The sequence below is a fragment of the Lycorma delicatula genome, chromosome 12, assembly GCF_047948215.1.
Source record: "Lycorma delicatula isolate Av1 chromosome 12, ASM4794821v1, whole genome shotgun sequence".
In the NCBI taxonomy this organism is placed as follows: domain Eukaryota; kingdom Metazoa; phylum Arthropoda; class Insecta; order Hemiptera; family Fulgoridae; genus Lycorma; species Lycorma delicatula.
Genome location: NC_134466.1, coordinates 50,411,270 through 50,436,575, shown reverse-complemented (window position 1 = coordinate 50,436,575; position 25,306 = coordinate 50,411,270). Strand labels below are relative to the sequence as shown.

General features: G+C 31.5%; 1 protein-coding gene across 2 annotated transcripts in view; it reads left to right on the top strand.

Annotated features, from left to right (window-relative positions):
- The window catches only part of LOC142333092 (uncharacterized), a 44,292-nt gene extending 20,366 nt beyond the window's left edge, over positions 1-23,926 (top strand). The window contains exons 4-6 of one of the 2 annotated variants that reach the window (XM_075379935.1): positions 6,297-6,365; positions 11,109-11,198; positions 22,864-23,926. In XM_075379935.1, coding sequence (XP_075236050.1) covers positions 6,297-6,365; positions 11,109-11,198; positions 22,864-22,902 — 198 coding nt within the window. In that variant the 3' untranslated portion in view covers positions 22,903-23,926. The remainder of the gene's footprint in view (positions 1-6,296; positions 6,366-11,108; positions 11,199-22,863) is intronic. The other variant, XM_075379936.1, reaches the window with a different exon arrangement.
- Positions 23,927-25,306: the final 1,380 nt, after the last annotated feature.

The following is a 25,306-nucleotide window of genomic DNA, read 5'->3' as shown; positions in this document are numbered from 1 at the left end:
ATGTTATCGTATGAAATACGAATAGCCTGTATGTGAAAAATGCAAATAGCTTCGGGTAAATCTGCCTCCACATTGTAGATAAGAGTTTAATTTTCTAATATTGGTAATTATTCATAAACCCACCGGGTTGATCTAGTGGTGAACGCGTCTTCCCAAAGCAGGTGATTTGGAAGTCGAGAGTTCCAGCGTTCAAGTCCTAGTAACGGCAATTATTTTTACACGGATTTCTAAATCGTGGATACCGGTGTTCTTTGGTGGTTAGGTTTCAATTAACCACACATCTCAGGAATGGTCGAACTGACTCTGTACAAGTCTACACTTCATTTACACTCATACATATCATCCTCCTTCATTCTTTGAAGTATTATCTGAAGGGTAATTACCGGAGGCTAAAGGGATAAAGAAAGGTAATTTATTCATAAACAAGATTGCTGTTTTATCTAAATCATTGTATTTATATATGTTAGTATCTAAAGAAAACAGCCTCTTTTGTCTTCCTTGAATTGTATTTTAATTCTGCATGTATCGATTAATTTAAGTTTAATGAAATACTTCAACATCATCTTAAAATCCATGTAGACGCAAAGGTTATTTTTTAACCGTCATTCCGGAGAAAATGGTGAACGTGGTACATGGGTGTAAACGTAAATATGTGTGCATATTAATTTTTTTGTTGAATATTAAACATTCTCTTTTTTAAATCAATATGTATATATATATTATTGTTTTTTTTTAACAAGGATATGTAGAAATTGGTTTAATTTAAACAACCCAACTTACCCCAAACATGGTTTTATTATTTATAGTAAAGAATCCGCAGGCAGTTATTTCTTGTTTTGTATCACGTGCTTGCTCGATAAATAGTAATATCTATAAAAATAAATAATAATAAATGATTTAAATGAATAATAAAATAATAATTGCTAAAATATACATATTTTTTAATTAACAAACGTGTTACTAAGTTCTAAAATCTAAAATTCGTTAGGTTTCCATATTTTATTGTTGAATAACTTTTTTTACGGTATAATCTTCAGTGTTGTTTATGATTTAGGGGGAAGAATTTTATATAAAAAAAACTATAGTCTACTTACCGACGATAGAATTATTTTTTTATTTGACATTACTTAATACATTTTTTATTGATTGTTATACCGCATTGTTAACAGAAACGGTAATTACTTAGTTGAGGTGCCTCACCCCGAAATCACAAAAAACATATCAAATTTATTCAAAATTAATATTTATTCCTTTAATGGTGTATTTTGGATGTCGGAAAATAGAAAATTAGTAAAGATTTACTATTTTCAAAAAAGTCAAGCTGTAGTTATGAGTATTTAATATCTTTGATAGGTAAAATTCATATTATATCTAACCGGAAATAGAAAGAAGCAGAATCTTTCCATTTGAAAAGGAAAAATATTACCACTCTGCAATAGAAGTAGCATATTTTTTCTGTAAATTCGTGTAAAAAATATAATGTATAAAAATATAACCTCTTGTTGAACACTTTCATCTAGGTGTGATATCGGCTGTGAAAGCAATACTTTGATGAAGGCTGTGCTCTGAAACACAAAAATAAAATAAATATTTACTTTATAAAATAAAATATTTGGATATAAAAAGAAGTTAAATGTGGATTAAAAATGTGCGGTAGCTTTTCCTCTTGAGTTCCTATTACGACAATAAAAAAAATACGTACCCTTAAATGATTCAATAGTTGATATTTAGGTGGCTAGAAAGCTAACCCATCGGGTTGGTCTAATGGTGAACGCGTCTTCCCAAATCGGCTGATTTGGAAGTCGAGAGTTCCGAGCGTTCAAGTACTGATTGTTAATGTCAAGTCCTCATTGTTCAATCCTTCCAGATTGTGAAAAAGAGCACGGCTTCTTTCAGCAGGACAGAACAGCTATATTCACCTTTATTGTAAACTTACAGCTTATTTTATTTTAAACGCGTCAAAAACTTAGACTAAATACACGTGAAGTGAACCCACCAGGTTGGTCTAGTAGTGAACGCGTCTTCCCAAATCAGCTGATTTGGAAGTCGAGAGTTTCAGCGTTCAAGTCCTAGTAAAGTCAGTTATTTTTACACGGATTTGAATACTAGATCGTGGATACCGGTGTTCTTTGGTGGTTGGGTTTCAATTAACCACAAATCTCAGGAATGGTCGAACTGAGACTGCACAAGACTACATTTCATTTACACTCATACATATCATCCTCTGAAGGATTATCTGAATGGCAATTACCGGAGGCTAAACAGGAAACAGAAAGAAAAGGTGGCTAGAAACTGGGTATCTTGACGAATTTTGATGAAACTAACTTTTTTCCATCTGACTGGTACGAATTCAAATAAATACGAGTTATATTCGTATCATATTTTCATTTATTACGTTATTCGGCGTCAACTTACATTGATTCTAAAGTTATTATCTAAGTCTCTGAAGCAGTTTTAAGAAACTTTCTTACATCTGGTTATCATCTGTATGAATTGCCTATTAGGAATATTCAAGAGACCGTTTTATCCTTTATGCTTGCCTATTTCTTTTGTGATTTTAGTAATAATTGTTTGCTTTATTGAATGCTGAAATTTTGTCCATTGCGATCAGGAATGGTATGCAGAAAGAACTATTTTGTTTGGTGGAGGAAAAAGCACAATTCCAACCGTTCATGCTAATTGGCCAGTACTACGTTTATGGGGAGAAAAAATTTCCGTTTTTACTGTGGAATGATTACTGATGCATTCAGAATAGTTTGGCTGATTCGGGATTTTGGTCGGACTATAGCGTCGATGACACTGCAGACCACGTCCTTTGTGTTCGTCCCCGGTATGAGGCTGAACATACCAGAGTTATTAGAGAGCTCGAGAGAGTGAATATCTTTCTTGATCTGCGAGCCAACTGGAAGACTCGCGGAGAATGGACTATTGTTCTGCCCTGAGAACGGCTGAAGTGGTATAATAGGTACCTACTAGCTACTCTACTATACCCGGGCGGTCCCTAGCCACCTGGGCTAGGGACCGCCTGGGCAGTTGTTTGCCCAGGAGGTAGGCGTGTTGGCACTGAGCCACGGTTAGTTAGTAGAGGGAATAGTTATTATTGTTAATGCTAGCGGTCGGTGGAACGACGAATGCACTGCCGAGGGTATGGGCAACCATGCAGCCGTGAGGTGTAGAACATATCGACGATGGTAGTAAGTGAAAGTAAATGTCACGCGGGTCTCTGCGATGTAGCTGAGTGGAAATAGGAGATCTGTCCGCCTCTCCCTGGTAGATCAGACCGGAGGTTATAATGAAACCAAATCAGGGGTATGAACTGAAGTTGAGTTCACTAAGGGAACCAGGAATAAATTTCGTTGTTGCGAACAACATTTTTGGTGGAATATTATTATTCAACTGCCTCAAATTTATGAGACATTTACACACGAATTGGTTCTATAAAGTGTAGAAATAGGCGCGAGGTTCGTGCTTCCGAGAACTAGGTTAGCTAGTTCAGAGGGCAACGATGTAGGACATTCAAGATGTACGGATGAGGCCTGCAAAAACTGAGATTACAAAAAACTGATATAAATGTCTACCGAGGCATTTACATCGGTGGCTTGCCGACGAGGCCTTTCTTTTTCCTGTTTAGCTTCCGGTAACTACCGTTTAGATAATTCTTCAGAAGATGAATGAGGATGATATATATGAGTGTAGATGAAGTGTAGTCTTGTACATTCTCAGTTCGACCATTCCTGAGATGTGTGGTTAATTGAAACCCAACCACCAAAGAACACCGGTATCCACGATCTAGTATTCAAATCCATGTAAAAATAACTGGCTTTTTCTAGGACTTGAACGCTGTAACTCTCGACTTCCAAATCAGCTGATTTGGGAAGGCGCGGTTAACCACGTTAACCGCGTTCAAGATCCAGAAAGCAATGTATTCTATCACCTTCCCTAAAAGCTCGTGAATGCTCGAACTCCTATCGGGGACAGATGTAGAGGACGTAGTCCACTACAGTCAGTCCCACAATCCGGGCACTCACTTCAATCCACCAAACGAAACCTAGCCAAACTCGCCCGAAAGGCACCATGCCCGGACAGAAATTGTGTGATATACTGATTGGGGGAGACCCATCCAACTGCACCTAAATCAGATACTAGGAAATATACCATGCATGTAGCGACCTGTGGAGGATTTATCCCACCTGACTTGCCAAGGTGCAAGGCCCTGCTCTTCAATCTCCTGCTTTCGTTTTGACGTCAATAGGTTATTTACCTTGGAAATGTAGCGTTCCTTACGCTCATTAGCCAAGATATCTATTGGTTTGAATCCGGCTGTAACACAGACTGCCTCCCGTGAGACTATTCTATAACCGCTGGGCCCGCAGCAAAATGTCCGCGCAATTTCTAAAAGCCATACGGTGAGCCCAGACAGGCGCTGCATACAGAATAATAGCTTCGCTGACACCTTTGTAAAGGACAGACATGGTACGGTAATCAACCACCAATCGGGATGAATGACTGAACGGATTTCATAAAAAGCATCAGCGGCTTTTTTTTGCTACATATTGTAGATGTTCCTTGAACCGAAAATTCTCATCAAGGTTAACACCCAGGTATTTTTTAGCCGTAACGTACCGAATGGGGAGACCAGCCATCCGAACCCAGATTCGTCGGGAATCAGCCAATCGGCCCTTAAGCAACATCATTGTTTTCTCTGGGCTAAATTTAATTTTTGCTATCAAAACTAATTGAATGCAGATTTATATTATTTAACAGAAATATCTATATACAACTAAATTTTCTGTTTAAAAACCACTTGTGTAAACTTTCTACCAAATTTTTATATATTTTTAACGTTCTAAAAATCTAAACCGTAGCAGAAATTGAAATATAATTTTTTTCTATTTAATTTTAATAGAAGTGCTTTGGAGTAATATTACGGTCATTTGGAGTAATTACGGTCATTCTTTTTTTTTCTTTTTTTTTGAGGCCATATTGGACAACTTTAGTCATTCAGTTCTTCTTGAATTTCTGTAACAGTCTGGTCTTTCGATTTTCCCAGTATTTCTTTACTCTATCGGATCGTTGCTTCCTGATCTCGTCTGTGACCTCCACTTTGTTAAGCCTTTCTAATTTTTTAACGGTGAATCTATTGTTTTGAAGTATGTAATTAATTTTTATTTTATCACAGGCGTCTTCAACCCTCAAGCCAAATTCTTGAAGATCTCTTTGGATTTCTCCAACATATTTTCCACAGATTTTTTTTTTTTTACTTTTACCTTGACCTACAAAATTGAAAAACCAATTTAATCTTCATTGAACGGCCGCCATTTTATCCAGTTAGCGAAAATTTTGTTTTATCGCACATAAACAAGTTATATTTACCCTAATTTATAACCCCTTTGTCCGGCCTCCGTGGCGCGAGTGGTAATGTCTCTGCCTTTCATCCAGAGGTCCCGAGTTCCAATCCCGATCAGGCATGGCATTTTCAGATACGCTACAAAGTATCCATCTCATCCTCTAAAGCAATACCTAACAATGGTCACGGAGGTAAAAAAAAATCTATAACCCCATTTACTTTCCTAAACTATACTAATTTTCTTCAAAAATATACCTCTTTTCCACCACTGACTAGACTAATATCATTTATTAGAAACATTGAGGTTTGATAATATTTTAAGTACAGTTTTAAAGACAGTGTTTGAAAAATGTTTTTTTTTTTAATCTACGTCATATAAACTTATATTTTCATACTTGTATATTTATTTAACAAAAATCATTAAATAAACAACTAGAAAAATTAATTTATTCTGCTGTTTTTTTTTTATCTTTCACTGAATTTTCCGGTATTTTTGGGATTTTTTAATTACGAAGGTAGATCTTTTTCAGTATCTTCTAAAGTTAAATCGATGAATTTAAAGCCTGCTCCTTGTTCATGCTAGCAAGAAAATGGTCACGGAATACGAAAGTTCAGTTTAGCCTAAATGATGCATTTGTTCAATACAAATGGGATATCAAAATATCTGGAATAATAGTTGATTTTATTTCCCCGTTACGTTTTATTGAAAACCTTACATTTCCACATAAGGACGGGGATTTTATCCCAGTCCTTATGTGGAAATCGTTTTGAGATTATGTTTTTTTTAGCCACAGGGTTTAATTTCATACAATAAACATACGTATGATTACTTACTGATATAGAGATTAATTATTGATCTTGATTATCGAATACTGAATTACAGAGTTAAAAAAGAATTGAACTTTATGTATTGATGAAATAAATATTCAATTTTTTTTTTTTGTTTCAGAATAAATCAATGCTGGAAATATTGTTTCTGTTTTCTAAAAAAGATTTGGGCACTCACTTACAATATCAGGTAAATTATCAATTTGCAAACAACAATTCTTAATATTTTTTTTTAAGAAAATATTTGTTCATGTTGACCGTTTGAATGATGTATTTATATAGAGGTGGTTAAATAATATTAAAAAATTATAAAAACTTATAAAAATTAGCCACTTACAGATCAAATTAATTACTTATTTGTGTTGGAGATAATCATTCATTGAATGCTGTCAGGAGATGGGGGTCTATTTGAGGTTTCTCTCATTTAATAGATAATATTCTTTGAAATTTTTTTGAAAATATTATTTTTAAATAGTAAATAAAACTGATAAAAGCCCATAAAATTAAATAAAGTGTTTGTAAATAAAAATATTTCTATAATATTGAAAAAAACATTACAAAATCAATCCTGCAAATCAATTTTTTGTGATTTATTAGTTTTAGGAAAAATCACTAGTGGATAAAATTAACGAAAAAGAATTTAAAAATATTTTTTTAGTATTTGTGTACATGCTCCACTTTGTACTAAGCAAAACTATACTTTTTTATGATTCACTTAGTCAGATGGATTATTTTTAAAGCTTTCTTAAATTTTTCAATGAGTAACATAATTTTCAAAAAGAATTTATGCTATAAAAAAGTTAATTTTTAAAGTTTATAAAACATCTGACTATGAGGAAAGACAACTGTGTATATTTATAGAATTCCTTTGATTAATTGATGATTTTCTTCTTTTTTTTTGTTTTATAGCAATTTTTCATTCATAGGATGTATATTACAATGTTACATACGTACAAATACATGCTGTATATATGCATAAACTAAATCCTATTTTCACCAAATTATATTTGATACCGGAAAATAATTTTTAACAGTATTTAGTATTTGAAAAAGAATTGAAAGATCCATTTTGTCAATAGCATGATGTTGTTAGCAGAGAAAGTGAATGAGGTAGCAGACGAGTTGTACAAGAGGTATAAGTATAGAATAACAATATACAGAAATAGAACAAATAAGTCATTTGAAATATCTAGGCGTTAAGACTGAAGACTTATGTTACAAGCAAAATATTAAAATAAAATTTGCAACAGAATAACAGTCTTTTAATATGGAGAAAAGGATTGTTGTATGAGCATCTGGATAAAGATCTGTGGAAAATTTGGCAAAATGTTTTATCTGAAGCATAGCTTTTGAGGAAAGATGAAAAAAATATAACTATTAGAAACTGGATTCAGAAAGTAATAGAGAGGATAAAATGGAGAGATAAACTGAGAAGTAAAGAAATACTGGACAGAATAAAATAATGAAAGAATTTTGCAACAAAAAAAGTGACTGAATAAGGCACTGGATAAAAATAAACTGTATTCTAATGGCTGCATTAGAAGGTATACTGAAAGGAAGAAGAGGACAAGAAAGTGCATGGTTTTAACTAATCGTTTATATCAAGATCAGATAGAAGTCAGGCAACAATAATTTTGGCAGAGGATTTACTCAAAAGCAGGGTATATTCTTAGATCCAAGTCAGATAGCAGAATTCTGGTAATTATTCATTTTTGGATTTGGAGTTTTCTAATGTTATAAAACTTTATATCAGTTTCAAAATAACGAACAAAATATAAATATTACATAGATGAGAAAAAGTCCATATTTTAATAAATTCATGTATGTTTTACTTTTTTTACTCCAACAATCTCCATGGCAAAGCAATACAGTGTGGCCTTTCTTTACAAATACAGGATTAAATTCCAGTTAGGAAAGGCATTTTTCACATACTAAAAAATTTCCATTTCATATTCCATATGCAACCTTTGACCTTATCTGGTGAATTAATTATTAACAATTAATAAAATGTTTGAAACTTTTTTATATTAAAATATAAATGTGTTTTAAAAAAAATTTCTCTAGTATTCTAGCATCAAAATATTTTATAAAACTTAATTTTCCCATTTACTTACTGCTTATTATTACTTCCTTTCTTTTCTTCTATTTTTTTCTCTCTGCTACATAAGAACAGATTTATGTTTGAACAAATACAGGAAATTAAAATTAAAAATATGTTTAAAGTATTATTTTTATATAATTAAAAATGTACTTCATTAAAAAAATGAATCGGTGATTGAAATTGGAAACTTACTTCTCAATATTTTTATTTTTTTTTAAGTATGGTTTTCAAAAATTGTAAATTACATTTACACATACAAAGTTTCTGACAAATCAGAGATCTCTTTGAAAATAAGGAAAAAATTAACAGTTTCCCTTCAGACATTTATATTTATTATTATATTTTAAATATGACTAATCTGTGAAAAATCAATTTAAAGGTAAATAATTAGCTGGGTAAGAAAAGTAAAAAATTATCACAAGGTAGATACGTAATCATTAATTTATAGTGTTTTAACAAGTTGACTACCACACTATAATTTTTTATCTTTCCAGTAGTGATACTATTTGATGCATAAGATCTAATTTGTTGAGGTACACATTTGGTACTCAGAAAAATTTGTTAAGAAATACTATTTTGTATTAACATAATCAAATATTAAAGTGAAGTAATAGCTAAATAATCAATTATCGATAAGTTTATCACTAATCCATAATATTAATAAAACATTGTTAAAACAAAATTCAAAATGAAATGTTTGATGTACATATAGACTTATTAGCAAAACAAAAACATGTTTTTATGTTATAAGTTATCAAAAATGTGTTAAACAAAGATGGTACACCAATATATAATACGAAAGGTAAAGTCGATAGATGGGTGGAATATATTGAAGAGTTATACGGAGGAAATGAATTAGAAAATGGTGTTATAGAGGAAGAAGAGGAAGTTGAAGAGGATGAAATGGGAGAAACAATACTGAGATCTGAATTTAAGAGAGCATTAAAAGATTTAAATGGCAGAAAGGCTCCTGGAATACCTGTAGAATTACTGCGCAGTGCAGGTGAGGAAGCGATTGATAGATTATACAAACTGGTGTGTAATATTTATGAAAATGGGGAATTTCCATCAGACTTCAAAAAAAGTGTTATAGTTATGATACCAAAGAAAGCAGGGGCAGATAAATGTGAAGAATACAGAACAATTAGTTTAACTAGTCATGCATCAAAAATCTTAACTAGAATTTTATACAGAAGAATTGAGAGGAGTGTGGAAGAAGTGTTAGGAGAAGACCAATTTGGTTTCAGGAAAAGTATAGGGACAAGGGAAGCAATTTTAGGCCTCAGATTAATAGTAGAAGGAAGATTAAAGAAAAACAAACCAACATACTTGGCGTTTATAGACCTAGAAAAGGCTTTTGATAACGTAGACTGGAATAAAATGTTCAGCATTTTAAAAAAATTAGGGTTCAAATACAGAGATAGAAGAACAATTGCTAACATGTACAGAAACCAAACAGCAACAATAACAATTGAAGAACATAAGAAAGAAGCCCTAATAAGAAAGGGAGTCCAACAAGGATGTTCCCTATCTCCGTTACTTTTTAATCTTTACATGGAACTAGCAGTTAATGATGTTAAAGAACAATTTAGATTCGGAGTAACAGTACAAGGTGAAAAGATAAAGATGCTACGACTTGCTGATGATATAGTAATTCTAGCCGAGAGTAAAAAGGATTTAGAAGAAACAATGAACGGCATAGATGAAGTCCTACGCAAGAACTATCGCATGAAAATAAACAAGAACAAAACAAAAGTAATGAAATGTAGTAGAAATAACAAAGATGGACCGCTGAATGTGAAAATAGGAAGAGAAAAGATTATGGAGGTAGAAGAATTTTGTTATTTGGGAAGTAAAATTACTAAAGATGGACGAAGCAGGAGCGATATAAAATGCCGAATAGCACAAGCTAAACGAGCCTTCAGTAAGAAATATAATTTGTTTACATCAAAAATTAATTTAAATGTCAGGAAAAGATTTTTGAAAGTGTATGTTTGGAGTGTCGCTTTATATGGAAGTGAAACTTGGACAGTCGGAGTATCTGAGAAGAAAAGATTAGAAGCTTTTGAAATGCGGTGCTATGGGAGAATGTTAAAAATCAGATGGGTGGATAAAGTGACAAATGAAGAGGTATTGCGGCAAATAGATGAAGAAAGAAGCATTTGGAAAAATATAGTTAAAAGAAGAGACAGACTTATAGGCCACATACTAAGGCATCCTGGAATAATCGCTTTAATATTGGAAGGACAGGTAGAAGGGAAAAATTGTGTAGCCAGGCCACTTTGGAGTATGTAAAACAAATTGTTGGGGATGTAGGATGTAGAGGGTATACTGAAATGAAACGACTAGCACTAGATAGGGAATCTTGGAGAGCTGCATCAAACCAGTCAAATGACTGAAGACAAAAAAAAAAAAAAAAAGTTATCAAATACTGCAATGTTACCATGAGAAAAATGTATCTAATTCTTTTAATTGAGTTTAATGCTACATCTAATTTAATCTATACTTTTTTACATTTAAATCTAATTATAAAGGATGATATTTGAATAAGATAGTTTGAGAAAAAAGTTAACTCTAAAACTAAAAAATATCCGAAAAGAATACTAAACCAGTTGGAAATAGAAAAAAAACAACTAGGGCATTATAGCATTCTTATTTATTGTAAAACCATTAAACAGTAATGAATGGTATATTGAACATATCCCCTTAACAAATTGAATCTTATCAAAGTGTGAGATTCATATGTACCACTTGGAAAGCAACTAGTCAAAACCTATTATTTTTTATAAATTATAATTTATTTTTATAATTTATACATTACTTGTCATATAGGTAGATCATTTTATTCATCAGATATCTACTAATGTAGCAGTATTTCATGCAGATGGGCTCTTTACAATTGGAAAATGTATGATACCATCTGTAAGTAAAAATTCTTTATAAAGATATAATTATTTATTAACTTACTGTTGGATGGGTGTGGAATTTAGCAGTTTTAACTGCTTTTCAAAATTTTAAAATACTATATTTATGTAGATGATATTTTAAACTAGAAAATATATCATTAAGATTGAATATCAACTATTACTCTCCTTTTTATTACTCTCCTGAAAATAGAGGAATCTTGTTTTAAATCAACTGTTTCAGTCTTTTTTATGGCAAAGATGCAGAAAAAGATCTAAGATGCAAATGATATTAGTAAGAAATTTTTTCTCTAAGAGTAATTATGCTAATTATATTGTTAATTCGTATATTGAAGTTGTATCATTTAGCTTGAGATACTAGTATTCAACTGTTTTTTTGGCTCAGTGAAGAAGGCAATGGGAGAACCACTTTGCTCATTTCTTTCAGCAGGAATCTTGGTATGGAACTTGTTGTTCTTCAGAATAATTATGTTACTTTAAGAGTGACTGATGTCCAATCGGCTACAGCTATTATAGTTCTGAATGTAAGATATTTAAATCTGTTATAAAAAATGAATAAGTTATTCTAATAAAAAAAATTTATATACTTTTGATAATAGCTGTATTTCTAGTGGTTATTCAAATAAACAAAAATTCTGTTCCTAAAATAATACCAGGTTTATGTCACTTTTCATGCTGCAATTCATTATATTACATCACTTTTCAGAAAAAAAAACAGATTCATATATATATATATATATATATATATATATATATATATATATATATATATATATTAAATGAACACAAATGAAAATATGATAAAACATTAAAAAACTGAACATTACGGAACATCACAAAATCTAACCTTTTTTTCCCCTCTTCCAATCTTCACCGATCCCCCTAATCCCATTTTTCCTTTTTCCTTCTTCTTCTTCGTTTTTTTTTTTAATTTATTACTTGAATTAATTATTTAATTAGTTTAGTTTAATGAATTATACGTTTCCTTATTATTTTTTATTTGTTGATTAATTTCGTATTTTTATTTGTAAAACTTTTCGAAAGCAATGATGCTACGAAAAGAATTACGTTAATTAAAAAATTAATCAATTGAAAATAATAATAATAATAAAATATTCCTTATGTTGTATAAGAAACGCTGAGTCAATTGCAGTAAAAATTAATTCATAAACCATTTAATAAAACAAATGAATTATTAAGTATTCCATTTCTACATTAAAATCAATATACATATAATTCTTTTTTTTGTAGAAACTTCTAGTGAAACAGAATATGTATGTTTTATTAATATGAATAAACGTCTGATCAAGACTCGTAGAATAAATTACACGAAAATATTTTTTTGTTGAAATTATTAGATAAAGAAATACACTATAATTACGACGAGTAATCGGAAATATTTAGAAAGCACCATGATTTTAAAGAAAATTATAGAAAATTTCCAGCGTAATTATTACGAAGACCGGCTCGGTTTTTTTAAAGAAGACATTCATCCAATTATATCTTTATGTAAATTATTTGGAATTTATCCGATAGCTGACATTAAGAAAAAAAATTTTAAAACAGCAAAAAAATGTATAACGGTTTTTCGTACCTTCATCTCCCTGATGTTGAAAATTATCATATATATAATATGCAGTTTATATAATATTAACTCAAATCTGAAAATTTTTTCTTTGTACGAAAAGGTCTTGATATTATTAATAATAACCGATAAAATTGTCCAAAGTATTAATGGAAGTTCTAAAATAATCGATCTCATAAATCGTATCAACGATTTCGATAACCATTGTAAAACATTAAAACCTAAATGTACGTTGAACAAATTCAAATATTACCGACACTTATGGACCATCTTTGCATTATTTTCCATTATTAGCATTATGATAACGACCGTAGTTGACACATTCAATTCGAGATTAACAGTTATAAAGATATTTACTTTTATGTTTGGTTATGATATACTAATTGGTTTAATAAACGTTCAAAGCCTATTCCATTTGATTCTGTACAAAGAAATAAACATTCGAATAGATTTATTAAAAAATTCCTTATCTAAAAGATTCGAAGAATTGATAATCGCTAAATGTAACGTTGTATTGATCTCATTGAATTTCGATAAATATCGGTACATACACGATAAACTAGCAGTCATTACTAATGATCTTAGCAATACGTTTGGAAATGATTGCTTATATTTGAATACAGTTTACTTCGTTTTATTTTCTTGGATGATGTATTTTTGGATGGAATTTTCCAACAAAAATTCTTCTACATTGAATGGTTTCTATCTTCACTATTTTATCCAAATTTTTTATTTAATTTCATTGTATAAATATGCTACAAAATTCACCGAAAATGTGAGTATAACTTATAAAATGTTTAATTACAATTCGTATTTGTTGTTTTTACTTTCTAGCACATATTAAATTTCTTCAACTCACCGGGTTGGTCTAGGGGTAAATTCGTCGTAAATCAGCTGATTTCGAAGACGAGAGTTCTCAGGTTCAAATCCTAATAAAGGTAGTTGCTTTTATACAAATTTGAAAACTAGATCGTGGAAATCGGTGTTCTTTGGTAGTTGGGTTTCAATTAACCGCACGTCTCAGGAATTGTCGACCTGGGTTTCTTAAAATCGATACATTTACCGGTACAGTTATCTTACACTGAGTCGCTCATGACTTTAATTTTTTGATGTGACTATAAATAAAAATATTTAAAAAAACGGTTTAATGGAATTTATATACATAAGATCATATTATTTCTTATGTTTTTGATTTTACGCTGTTATTTTTAATGATTCATAACTTTTTCTAGTAAGAAATAATATAAATAAATGTAAAACTGTAATTTAGTCCATCGTATGTTAGGAAAAAGGAAATACTGAAACTAGATTTTCAAAAAATTGTTGAATTTTGAATACCAGATAATTTTGTGTATATTCATTATCCAAAATGTCACGTTCTAAGTTGATTGCGGCAAAATGTTCCTGTAAATTGTTTAACTCAATTTTTGTTCTATCTGTAATGATAAAATATTATCATTCAAGAACAATCTATGTAATATAAAATCCAAACTGCCAGGAGAAAGAAAATAAAATAAATTGAAAAAATGTTCACGTATTACATATAAAAAAAATTCAATTTTAATAAAGTTAATATGTGACAAATATCGTAAATAATTACAATAGCATTTCACAACTTCCAGTAAATTATAAAATTCATTAAAAAATTATTCAAAAGAGAATTAAAATTTTGGTGGACTAAACAACTCTGTGAATATCTAAGTGATTTCAGAAGAGAAGATTTTGCTCACTCAGAACGAATCTTTATTTTAAAGTTAATAGTATGATAAGAAATGATAAATAATCGAAAATATTTCTTACTTTTTATCGATATCAGAAAACCCTAAGTCTCAGTAGACAGAAACTCCATAACTTTAAAAGCTATGCCAATAAATTCTAAAATTTTAAATCAGATTAAAAGGCCGTAACAAAAAAAATTTAAAAAGTAAAATTCATGGTAGATATTCCAAAATCTATCAAAATTGAAACGGGAAAATCTCTTGCTGTTCCTCTTTAATTATATTTTTAGATACAGTAATCTGTGAATGGTGAAAAGAAATCGAAAACCTAAAAGTTCTAATCACAAGAATTGGAGAAAAATACAAAGTAATATCAATGGATGTTTTCCTTTTGCAGATGATCTAGCGATCTTTTCAGGTGATCTAAACACAGCCCGTAAACAAACTAAATGAAAGAATTCGTTAAAATTAACATCAAATTTCATTTAAAAAAATGAAAATAATGTCAAATATAAAAAAATACCCAAGAGAAACAGCAGAAAATTTGTAAAAATTAAATTGGTGGAATAATTTAGATATCAAGACGAAGACAGAATGAACAAAGGAATAGAATAAATGTGTTTAGAAAATCGGGCAAATAAAATGGTAATAATTTTTAACAGTAGTCATTGCAACAAACCAGTAGATTTCTTAGAATTTAGTCAATGCAACACGGATAAAAAACGGCGAAGTCTTTAACGTCAAAAACTCTAACATGATATAACCGTAGAAGTCGAGATAATATTTTAAAGAAAAAATGAAAGATTACAAACAAAGAAAATATTTTAAGAATAAACGAGGAAATTTATAAAAAATTTGAAAACATAATTGACACAATTATAAAAAAATGAACGAAGAAAGATTTTTAACTCCTTTGATAATCTCAAAAGTAAAGAAATTGGCTTCTAGAGATCGAAATAATAGAAGAATACTTATTATAATAGGGTAATATAAGAAGGAAATATTAGAATAGGGAAATGTAAATTATAATAGGGAAATTATAAGAGAAGACATAGTATAACAGGGAAATTATCAAGAAAATAATACTTGGATTTAAAACATGGCTCAAGATGAAGTGGCTCAACACGGAAGAGGAAACAACAATAGCAGAATCACAAAAGACCACAGAAAATGATGACTGAGAGATTGAAAAATATTAAAGCCTCAAAAACAAAATTTTATTTTTTCACAATTAAAAGAATTTAACATTCAAAAAATTATTACATTTTTTCAGGTAAAAAAGATAAGATAATTTTTATACGAGTACTTAAAAACTTTTAATTAAAAAATACATAAATCCGATTTTGAAATGATATAAATTGGACGAACAACCAACGAATTCTCTACTCTTTGTATTGAAGGGATAATTCAAAAGACTATTGAAAGGAATTATATTTTATTTTTACTTGTGTTATATAGGTGGATCTACAAGAAATATTTGTTCTTGAGAATACAATTTGCAAAAATTCCATAGGCGAGAAACTTTCGTAATCCAAACACAGGAAAGGAATTTATTAATCCAACATGAGCTAAAAAGCTCTGGAATATTCAATAACTTTTGGGATTTTGATTGACCTGTGATTTAAACATTTCAGGATTTTTGAAAATCCGATTATTCAAAAAACTTTTAAATGTGTTCCGAAATATAAAAATTTACAATAATTAGTGATTTTCTTCTTTTTTTGTGGTATTGGTCATTACTTTTTAACCAAAAAAGGGACGCTAGAATAAAAAAGCATGTATAAAGAAAATGGATGTAAAAAAAGTAACGTGTTGACTACTGTAACAGAAAATTCCAAATGAAGATAAAAACCATCATTGATTGGAAGAATTTCTTGTGGTACCTTTGTGCCGATCAATGACTAAAAACGAAAACATGTAGAGATCCACATCAAAACCCCGTAGAGGAAGACACCCGGCTTGTGACTCTTCCAGTCCCCAGCCCCCCCAACCGACCATAGCCATGATGGGCTTTAACGGTCAGAGTGTCGTCTCTCGCCCTCTAACTTTTTTTAACTCATAGTAATAAGCCAGGCCTCGTCGGCAAACCCACCGGGTTGGTCTAGTGGTTAACGCGCCTTCCCAAATCAGCTGATTTGGAAGTCGAGAGTTACAGCGTTCAAGTCCTAGAAAAAGCCAGTTATTTTTACATGGATTTGAATACTAGATCGTGGATACCGGTGTTCTTTGGTGGTTGGGTTTCAATTAACCACACATCTCAGGAATGGTCGAACTGAGAATGTACAAGACTACACTTCATCTACACTCATATATATCATCCTCATTCATCTTCTGAAGAATTATCTAAACGGTAGTTACCGGAAGCTAAACAGGAAAAAGAAAGGCCTCGTCGGCAAGCCACCGATGTAAATGCCTCGGTAGACATTTATATCAGTTTTTTGTAATCTCAGTTTTTGCAGGCCTCATCCGTACATCTTGAATGTCCTACATCGTTGCCCTCTGAACTAGCTAACCTAGTTCTCGGAAGCACGAACCTCGCGCCTATTTCTACACTTTATAGAACCAATTCGTGTGTAAATGTCTCATAAATTTGAGGCAGTTGAATAATAATATTCCACCAAAAATGTTGTTCGCAACAACGAAATTTATTCCTGGTTCCCTTAGTGAACTCAACTTCAGTTCATACCCCTGATTTGGTTTCATTATAACCTCCGGTCTGATCTACCAGGGAGAGGCGGACAGATCTCCTATTTCCACTCAGCTACATCGCAGAGACCCGCGTGACATTTACTTTCACTTACTACCATCGTCGATATGTTCTACACCTCACGGCTGCATGGTTGCCCATACCCTCGGCAGTGCATTCGTCGTTCCACCGACCGCTAGCATTAACAATAATAACTATTCCCTCTACTAACTAACCGTGGCTCAGTGCCAACACGCCTACCTCCTGGGCAAACAACTGCCCAGGCGGTCCCTAGCCCAGGTGGCTAGGGACCGCCCGGGTATAGTAGAGTAGCTAGTAGGTACCTATTATACCACTTCAGCCGTTCTCAGGGCAGAACAATAGTCCATTCTCCGCGAGTCTTCCAGTTGGCTCGCAGATCAAGAAAGATATTCACTCTCTCGAGCTCTCTAATAACTCTGGTATGTTCAGCCTCATACCGGGGACGAACACAAAGGACGTGGTCTGCAGTGTCATCGACGCTATAGTCCGACCAAAATCCCGAATCAGCCAAACTATTCTGAATGCATCAGTAATCATTCCACAGTAAAAACGGAAATTTTTTCTCCCCATAAACGTAGTACTGGCCAATTAGCATGAACGGTTGGAATTGTGCTTTTTCCTCCACCAAACAAAATAGTTCTTTCTGCATACCATTCCTGATCGCAATGGACAAAATTTCAGCATTCAATAAAGCAAACAATTATTACTAAAATCACAAAAGAAATAGGCAAGCATAAAGGATAAAACGGTCTCTTGAATATTCCTAATAGGCAATTCATACAGATGATAACCAGATGTAAGAAAGTTTCTTAAAACTGCTTCAGAGACTTAGATAATAACTTTAGAATCAATGTAAGTTGACGCCGAATAACGTAATAAATGAAAATATGATACGAATATAACTCGTATTTATTTGAATTCGTACCAGTCAGATGGAAAAAAGTTAGTTTCATCAAAATTCGTCAAGATACCCAGTTTCTAGCCACCTTTTCTTTCTGTTTCCTGTTTAGCCTCCGGTAATTGCCATTCAGATAATCCTTCAGAGGATGATATGTATGAGTGTAAATGAAATGTAGTCTTGTGCAGTCTCAGTTCGACCATTCCTGAGATTTGTGGTTAATTGAAACCCAACCACCAAAGAACACCGGTATCCACGATCTAGTATTCAAATCCGTGTAAAAATAACTGACTTTACTAGGACTTGAACGCTGAAACTCTCGACTTCCAAATCAGCTGATTTGGGAAGACGCGTTCACTACTAGACCAACCTGGTGGGTTCACTTCACGTGTATTTAGTCTAAGTTTTTGACGCGTTTAAAATAAAATAAGCTGTAAGTTTACAATAAAGGTGAATATAGCTGTTCTGTCCTGCTGAAAGAAGCCGTGCTCTTTTTCACAATCTGGAAGGATTGAACAATGAGGACTTGACATTAACAATCAGTACTTGAACGCTCGGAACTCTCGACTTCCAAATCAGCCGATTTGGGAAGACGCGTTCACCATTAGACCAACCCGATGGGTTAGCTTTCTAGCCACCTAAATATCAACTATTGAATCATTTAAGGGTACGTATTTTTTTTATTGTCGTAATAGGAACTCAAGAGGAAAAGCTACCGCACATTTTTAATCCACATTTAACTTCTTTTTATATCCAAATATTTTATTTTATAAAGTAAATATTTATTTTATTTTTGTGTTTCAGAGCACAGCCTTCATCAAAGTATTGCTTTCACAGCCGATATCACACCTAGATGAAATTGTAACTTAATGACAAACAAATCCTAACAATTTCTTTTAGAGTTATGATTTCTTTCTGCTCTTGTATAAAATTCCAAACGACTGTGAACAATGAAATTATTAATATTATTTTAGAAATGTTGCTCGTCTTATACAAAACCTTTTTCGATTTTGTAACTTTTTTTTCATTTGGTGATGCCGCAAATAGTTTAAATATGATGAGTGTTTTCAGATCATCGAAGAACTTATTTTTATGTTCAACGTATATCAGTCGATCTAATTTTGTTAACGTCTTCTTAACTGAATCCATTTCATTTACTGATTTCTTTGTATTGACGTTTGGAGTTAATATTTATAAATTAAGTAAGATATAACACCGTGGATCTTCATCAGAACCATTCTTTGAACTAAATTTTTTTAGACATTTCTAGTAAAATTTCATCATTTCTTTATCGTGTTCGTCTGGTAATTTCGTAAACTATTAAGCAAACAAGTTAAAATGTCACTCCAATTTTGTTAAAATTTGATTGAATCAATATTTATTCATTAGTGAATAGAAAATATATACAGTATTTCATATAAAGAAATGAGATTATCGGACAAAAATAAATATTATTAAATTCATTAATAATTTTTTTAAAAACCCAAGAAATAGTATTGTTGTAAATGCAGATACATCTAATATTACGAAAAAATAATTTTCAATACTGAAGTAACTATGGAAAGTTATTTTGATCATATGCATACAGTTTTCTTGAATGGAAATAATATATTTTATTATAATAATAGTATTTTTTTAAAATTAAAATTATTTAAAAAAAACACATATCAACTAGTATGTTTTTTGTAAAGGAATACTTTTTAATTGTATTTTAAATGAATTTTATTTAAGTTGTTTCTGATGCTTCGTTTATGTATCTATGTTTTCCCTTAAGCAGAAGTATTGTCTTGAGTTAAAACAAACACTTCTAATATTAGAAAATATTTTTAATAATGAAGTGCTGGCGCCAGTGAGTTTAAAATTACTCGGCTCAAAATCCCACAAAAATTCCTTTCGTCTTATTCTTCACAGTAAAAGAAAGATTATTTTATTAAATTCGTACCCTTGCCGTTCGTTATCCAGCGTACCGGCTCATTATCTGGATTAAATGTTTCTTTGCTTAATACCTACAAGGTTTTTTGCATATTATTTAAATATGATCTATGCAAACATGATTGTTTATCATTATTTAACATTTCTGAGAACGTTTTGCACAAATTCAAGTTTCTAAAATTCGTAATCTAATCTTTATTGATAACCTTTTAAAAAAATGTAAGCGATAAATGTCTCTTAGCCTGTTCGACAGTTATGATCTGAAAGACTGGAATCAAAAATACTGGAAATTAATTTTTGCAAAACTTGTAACAGTATGAAAGCCGAAATATCTGTATTTATACATGCAGGGAGATCCAAATATTTGGATTTCTAGAATATATAATTTTCTCTAAAAATATACTTCATGAAAGTAAATCGTGCTATGTTATTTTTATGGCAGGTGCAGATCTATTTGTCTCTTAACTCCCATTTTTAAAAATAGTTTAATTTACGGTAAATATTTTTTATATATGCTAATACCATAGAGCGTCAGGAATCCTGATGGCATTTCCTACCCATACAAATAACAAAATTTTTAACAATCATCCTTTGGCTGCATTATATGAACATCGTGTTACCTGTTCCAGACCAGCCGGAATAAGGTATCACGAATTGATAAGAAAATATGAAATTTATTTACCAGAGACATTAGCAATTTCTACAAGAGAAATTCCGCCATGGCTTTTACCAGCGGTAAACATAAGACTGGATCTCTCTCGGGAAGAAATAGAAAAGAAGCCACCAATAATCATCCAACAGGAATTTTTATTAATCTTCAGTACTTACGAAGGATTCCTTAAAATTTATGTGGTTTTAAAACCGAACACGGTATTGGATGCTTCATATATGTAAATGGAGAAGCCCATTTTTGGAAACGGCCAGATATGGCTAGTGTTTATACGCCAGAACTTACTGCCATACAGCAAGCTCTTCTTTAATAAATAATATTGCTGCCGATTTGAAAAATAGAAATGAAGGAAAAATAGTTGCATATCTACACGCCAGTGGACTATTAAAAGGTCTGTAAGTAAATTCAAGCCGTGTTAAAGAATCTCTAAGGAAGTGCCTTAATTTTATGTATACAACGGGAGTCTTGAAGCGTGACACGTATAGGGATGGGAGGTAGCCCTCTTGCCCAGGACGCTCAGGCTCGCCTGCATGCAAGAGTGTGGGAGTCGGGACGTATCCCCGATGATGGAATGGGCGACCTTCAAGGGTGAACTGAGGGCATTTGGCAAAGGGTATGCGCAAAGAGAGACTGGAGACAAGTAGATCAGGACCGAAAAAAGCGGCCTCCCCGCCGAGGGGTTCTTTAGCCGTCCTGAACAGGTAAACAAATTGCTCTTACGACGCGACAGGGACCCCGATAGGTTACGTCCTACGGGACTATTTACAGGGGAAAATCAACTGCCACGACATCCTAGGGGGACTGATGTGCGGCTTAACTTCGGTTCAGGTTGCCCCGAGGGAGGCTTAAATAAAACAAGGGAGCCAAAAATAAACGTCGGTATTGAGATTCCTTTTTGTTCCATATATATATATTTTTGTGCCTTTTTTTCTTAATTTCAATATGGGGGCCCTTTACACTTCATAAGTATTTTCAGTGTTTGTGTTTAAATGTTTTGTGTATTTTTGTGGTTTTAAATAATATGTAAGGGCCCTTACATATGACGAACCTGATGATAATATAGACCTCTTTTAAATAATGGGACTAGGGCTAATGACCGTAGAAGTCGATGCCCGTATAACAAAATAAAAAAATAATAATAGCACTGATAGACAAAAAAAATGTTTTTTTAAATTTTCTCTAAGTGTGATAAATTTCTTAAATTGTTTTTTTGCGTACATTACAGATCTGTCAATACAATTATTGTATTACCCCCTTAGTTGTAAATGAATTACGCTTCAAAAAAAATGAAGGGAAAATATAGTTAATATCTGTAAAATCTATTATTTTGCCTGGCCGTACCTGTGTTAGGATGCTTTCACTGATGCTTTTCTTTTATAAATGACAACCTCAGGCACATCCCGAGTTAATGTCCAACAGGAATCGCCTAGTTTGTTAGAATTCCATTTCCCTTTATAGCAGCTATCCATCAGCAAATTGTATTTGTGCAAACGTTTACCGTATTCGTCACTTACGTTTCCGAGGTTGTCGGGGAAAAATCCAGATGTGAGTGGAGGAAATATATTTTCAAATACATATTATATCCCATAGCTGTGTATGAAGTAAGCAATTGATTAACAATATCGTGGTAATTGTCGGATTTTAGTTTGCCCTGAAAAGTTTTGCAAAAGTCTTTAAATTAAACACAAGCTGTACTTTCTAAATTATTTAATATCGAGTTAAATACATCATTTTTGACCAACTCTCGTATTTGAGGGTCAAAAATATTCCTTCTTTAATTTTTCTTTCCCTTACATTTGGAAATTTCTTCCTAATGTAGAAAAATCCGGGACTATTCTTCTTCATTGCTTTTACAGAATATTTCATTAGTCCTAGCTTGATATAGTGATAGGGTAAAAATATTTCTTTGGGTTCAGCTAAGGCATCATAAATAATATTTTTCCCATTTGGAGTTAGGTTGTCTCGTTTCTTCTACTCTTTTTTAACATAACGTTTATCCCTCGCTGGACTGTCCTATTCGCAAAGAAAACACATGTACTTAGTATAGCCTAACTGCATGCCTAACAAAATAGCTGTAAAATTCAAATCACTAGATATGTTCCAGCTGTGTTGTTTATAATTTATTTTTTCAGGATCGTCTTTCATCGCATCGTATGTCTCTTTCAAATTAATACCATAAGTGATTGGTATCGAAGGATATTTGTTACCGTTGTGCAGTAGAACCACTTTTAAAATATACCTGTACGAATCTATCAGAAGGCGCCTGTCCTCAGGTGTATTAACTTGTTTATTAACATAAGCTCATCAATATTTGTGCAACAAACCATATAATTTCATGAATAAAGTAGTGAGAAAGTTCTTTTTGCCGCCATTCGAAAGGAATTTTTGAATTTTTTAAAAGTAAATTCCAACCTTGCAGTCTTGTCCTAACAGTTCAGTTTGATTTTTTTAATAAATTTTAATCCCCTCTTTTAATTTACCTAGCGATGTAAGATGTGGCTTATTGGAAGAAAATTTACAATCAATTTTACACTGAAAGTACAAATGATATGCTTTTTTAATTAAATGTGTAACGTTTTATTTATTTTATTTTACGGTAAATCCACCAAATACATCACAAAAGACATGCTCATAATTTCACAATTTCGAGCCATTACGACATTGCACTGTTAACAAACTTAAGACAGCAATAAGGCTAAACAAAATTAATTCATTACTAAATCTAGTGCTTAATACGAACAAAACAGCTGTGTTGTCAGCTACATGTTTTGACCTGCACATACATGATTAACCTCATCCATGAAAGCTCACTCTTCAGTATTAATGTGTCACTATGGTATGATTTAATTATTTGTCTAGTATTGTTTATTTATAGCTTACAAATTATGTTAAAAAAGTTAAACAATAAAAATTGAGCTAACAAAATAACATATAGTAGCTTAAAAAGATCCTATATTTAATACGTTGAAAAATGAAAAAATCCTAATCGTAGTGATAGAAATCCTGAGTTCATATTCGTTTTCAGGATCAAAAAACAGATTAAAATCATGTAACGCATGTTATGAAACAAAAATTATGTTTATCAGTGTTATGAAAAATTCTACAGAATATTTTAAGGTTCCGAACTACTCGTCTACATTACCTGCATCAGTAGATTACTCTTCCACCGCAGCACAATTCTGATGCAAAAGCGTACACAGAAATTATTTTTGACTATTTAGTGTAAATTAATACAGTACAAACCACAGTGAGTATTTTTTTTCAAGTAAATTAAAAGTACTATTATATTTAAATGATCTCAATTTATTGCATTAAAACAATTAAAAACAGCTGTTTTCAATATTTTATAATTTATCTTTCTGTTAATTTTTTGTTTTTAATTATAAAAACTGGTTGTTTTCATAGGAAATTACAAAACCTTTCTCAGAAGTAAATTTTCACTAAATTCAGATAATAGAAAATTTACTTCAAACCCAAAAGAAACATTTTTTTTACCGAGTTTGTCTGCTTTACGTTGGGTATTATGAAAACTACGAGGAATGGAGTACGGTTATCTGTTTTATTAGATTTTTCAGGTTAAAAATCAAATTTTTCAGGTGTTCTTTGGTGGTTGGGTTTCAATTAACCACATATCTCACAAAAGGTCGAACTGAGAATGTACAAGACTACACTTCATTCACACTCATACATATCATCTTCATTCATCCTCTGAAGTATTATCTAACCGGTAGTTACCGGAGGCTAAACAGGAAAAAGAAATGAAAGGTTAAAAATCAAAAGAAACCGCTAAGTCTACTGTATACATAACGCTATAAAGACTTCACTATTACCTCATCTTTCTGGTAGAACTGAAAAACGGGTAAAATGTTTCGCTAGCTGTAACACGATAACCATGCGTTTTCGGAAATATGTTTGTATAATGTTTCTTTCTTATTTCAAGCTCTATAATCAATTCCCAAATAATTTTCCTTTCCTACTGAATCACTCTGTATAACTGGTCTTTATATAATTAAACTTATTTTAAAGAAGATTTGTAAAAGTAAATTGGTTTCGTAAATTTATCACAATTTTTTTTTTGCAAATAGCTTAATATTTACAAGAAAAGAATTAGATCGATAGCAATAGTTAAACGTACTTTTTAAATGCATTGGTTAAAAAATGTATAAACTGAGTTCGAATTTTTGCCCAGTTCATACCCGTTGTCCAGAGCTTTTTAATCTCTGAACGGAACATCAACTAACTTATTTATTTTTCTACCTGAAAAAATTTACTTTTCATATTTTGAATTAAACTAATCTTGTTTCACTACCGTAAAACATTTAACCAGGAAAATATTATCAAGCATTTCTATTTAATTCTTTGATATACATTTATTACTGATATAAAAATATTAGTAACTAATTATAAAGATGTTATCGAATGGATAACGTTGAAGAAGACACTGGTGTTATTCATTTCCCTAATTATTTAAGAAGCTAATTAATTAATTGTTAGTACGGCTTGAAGAACAGATTTGAAGGTTACATATTTTATGATTTCAGTTCTGAATAGATGAAAATTAATGAAATTAATTAT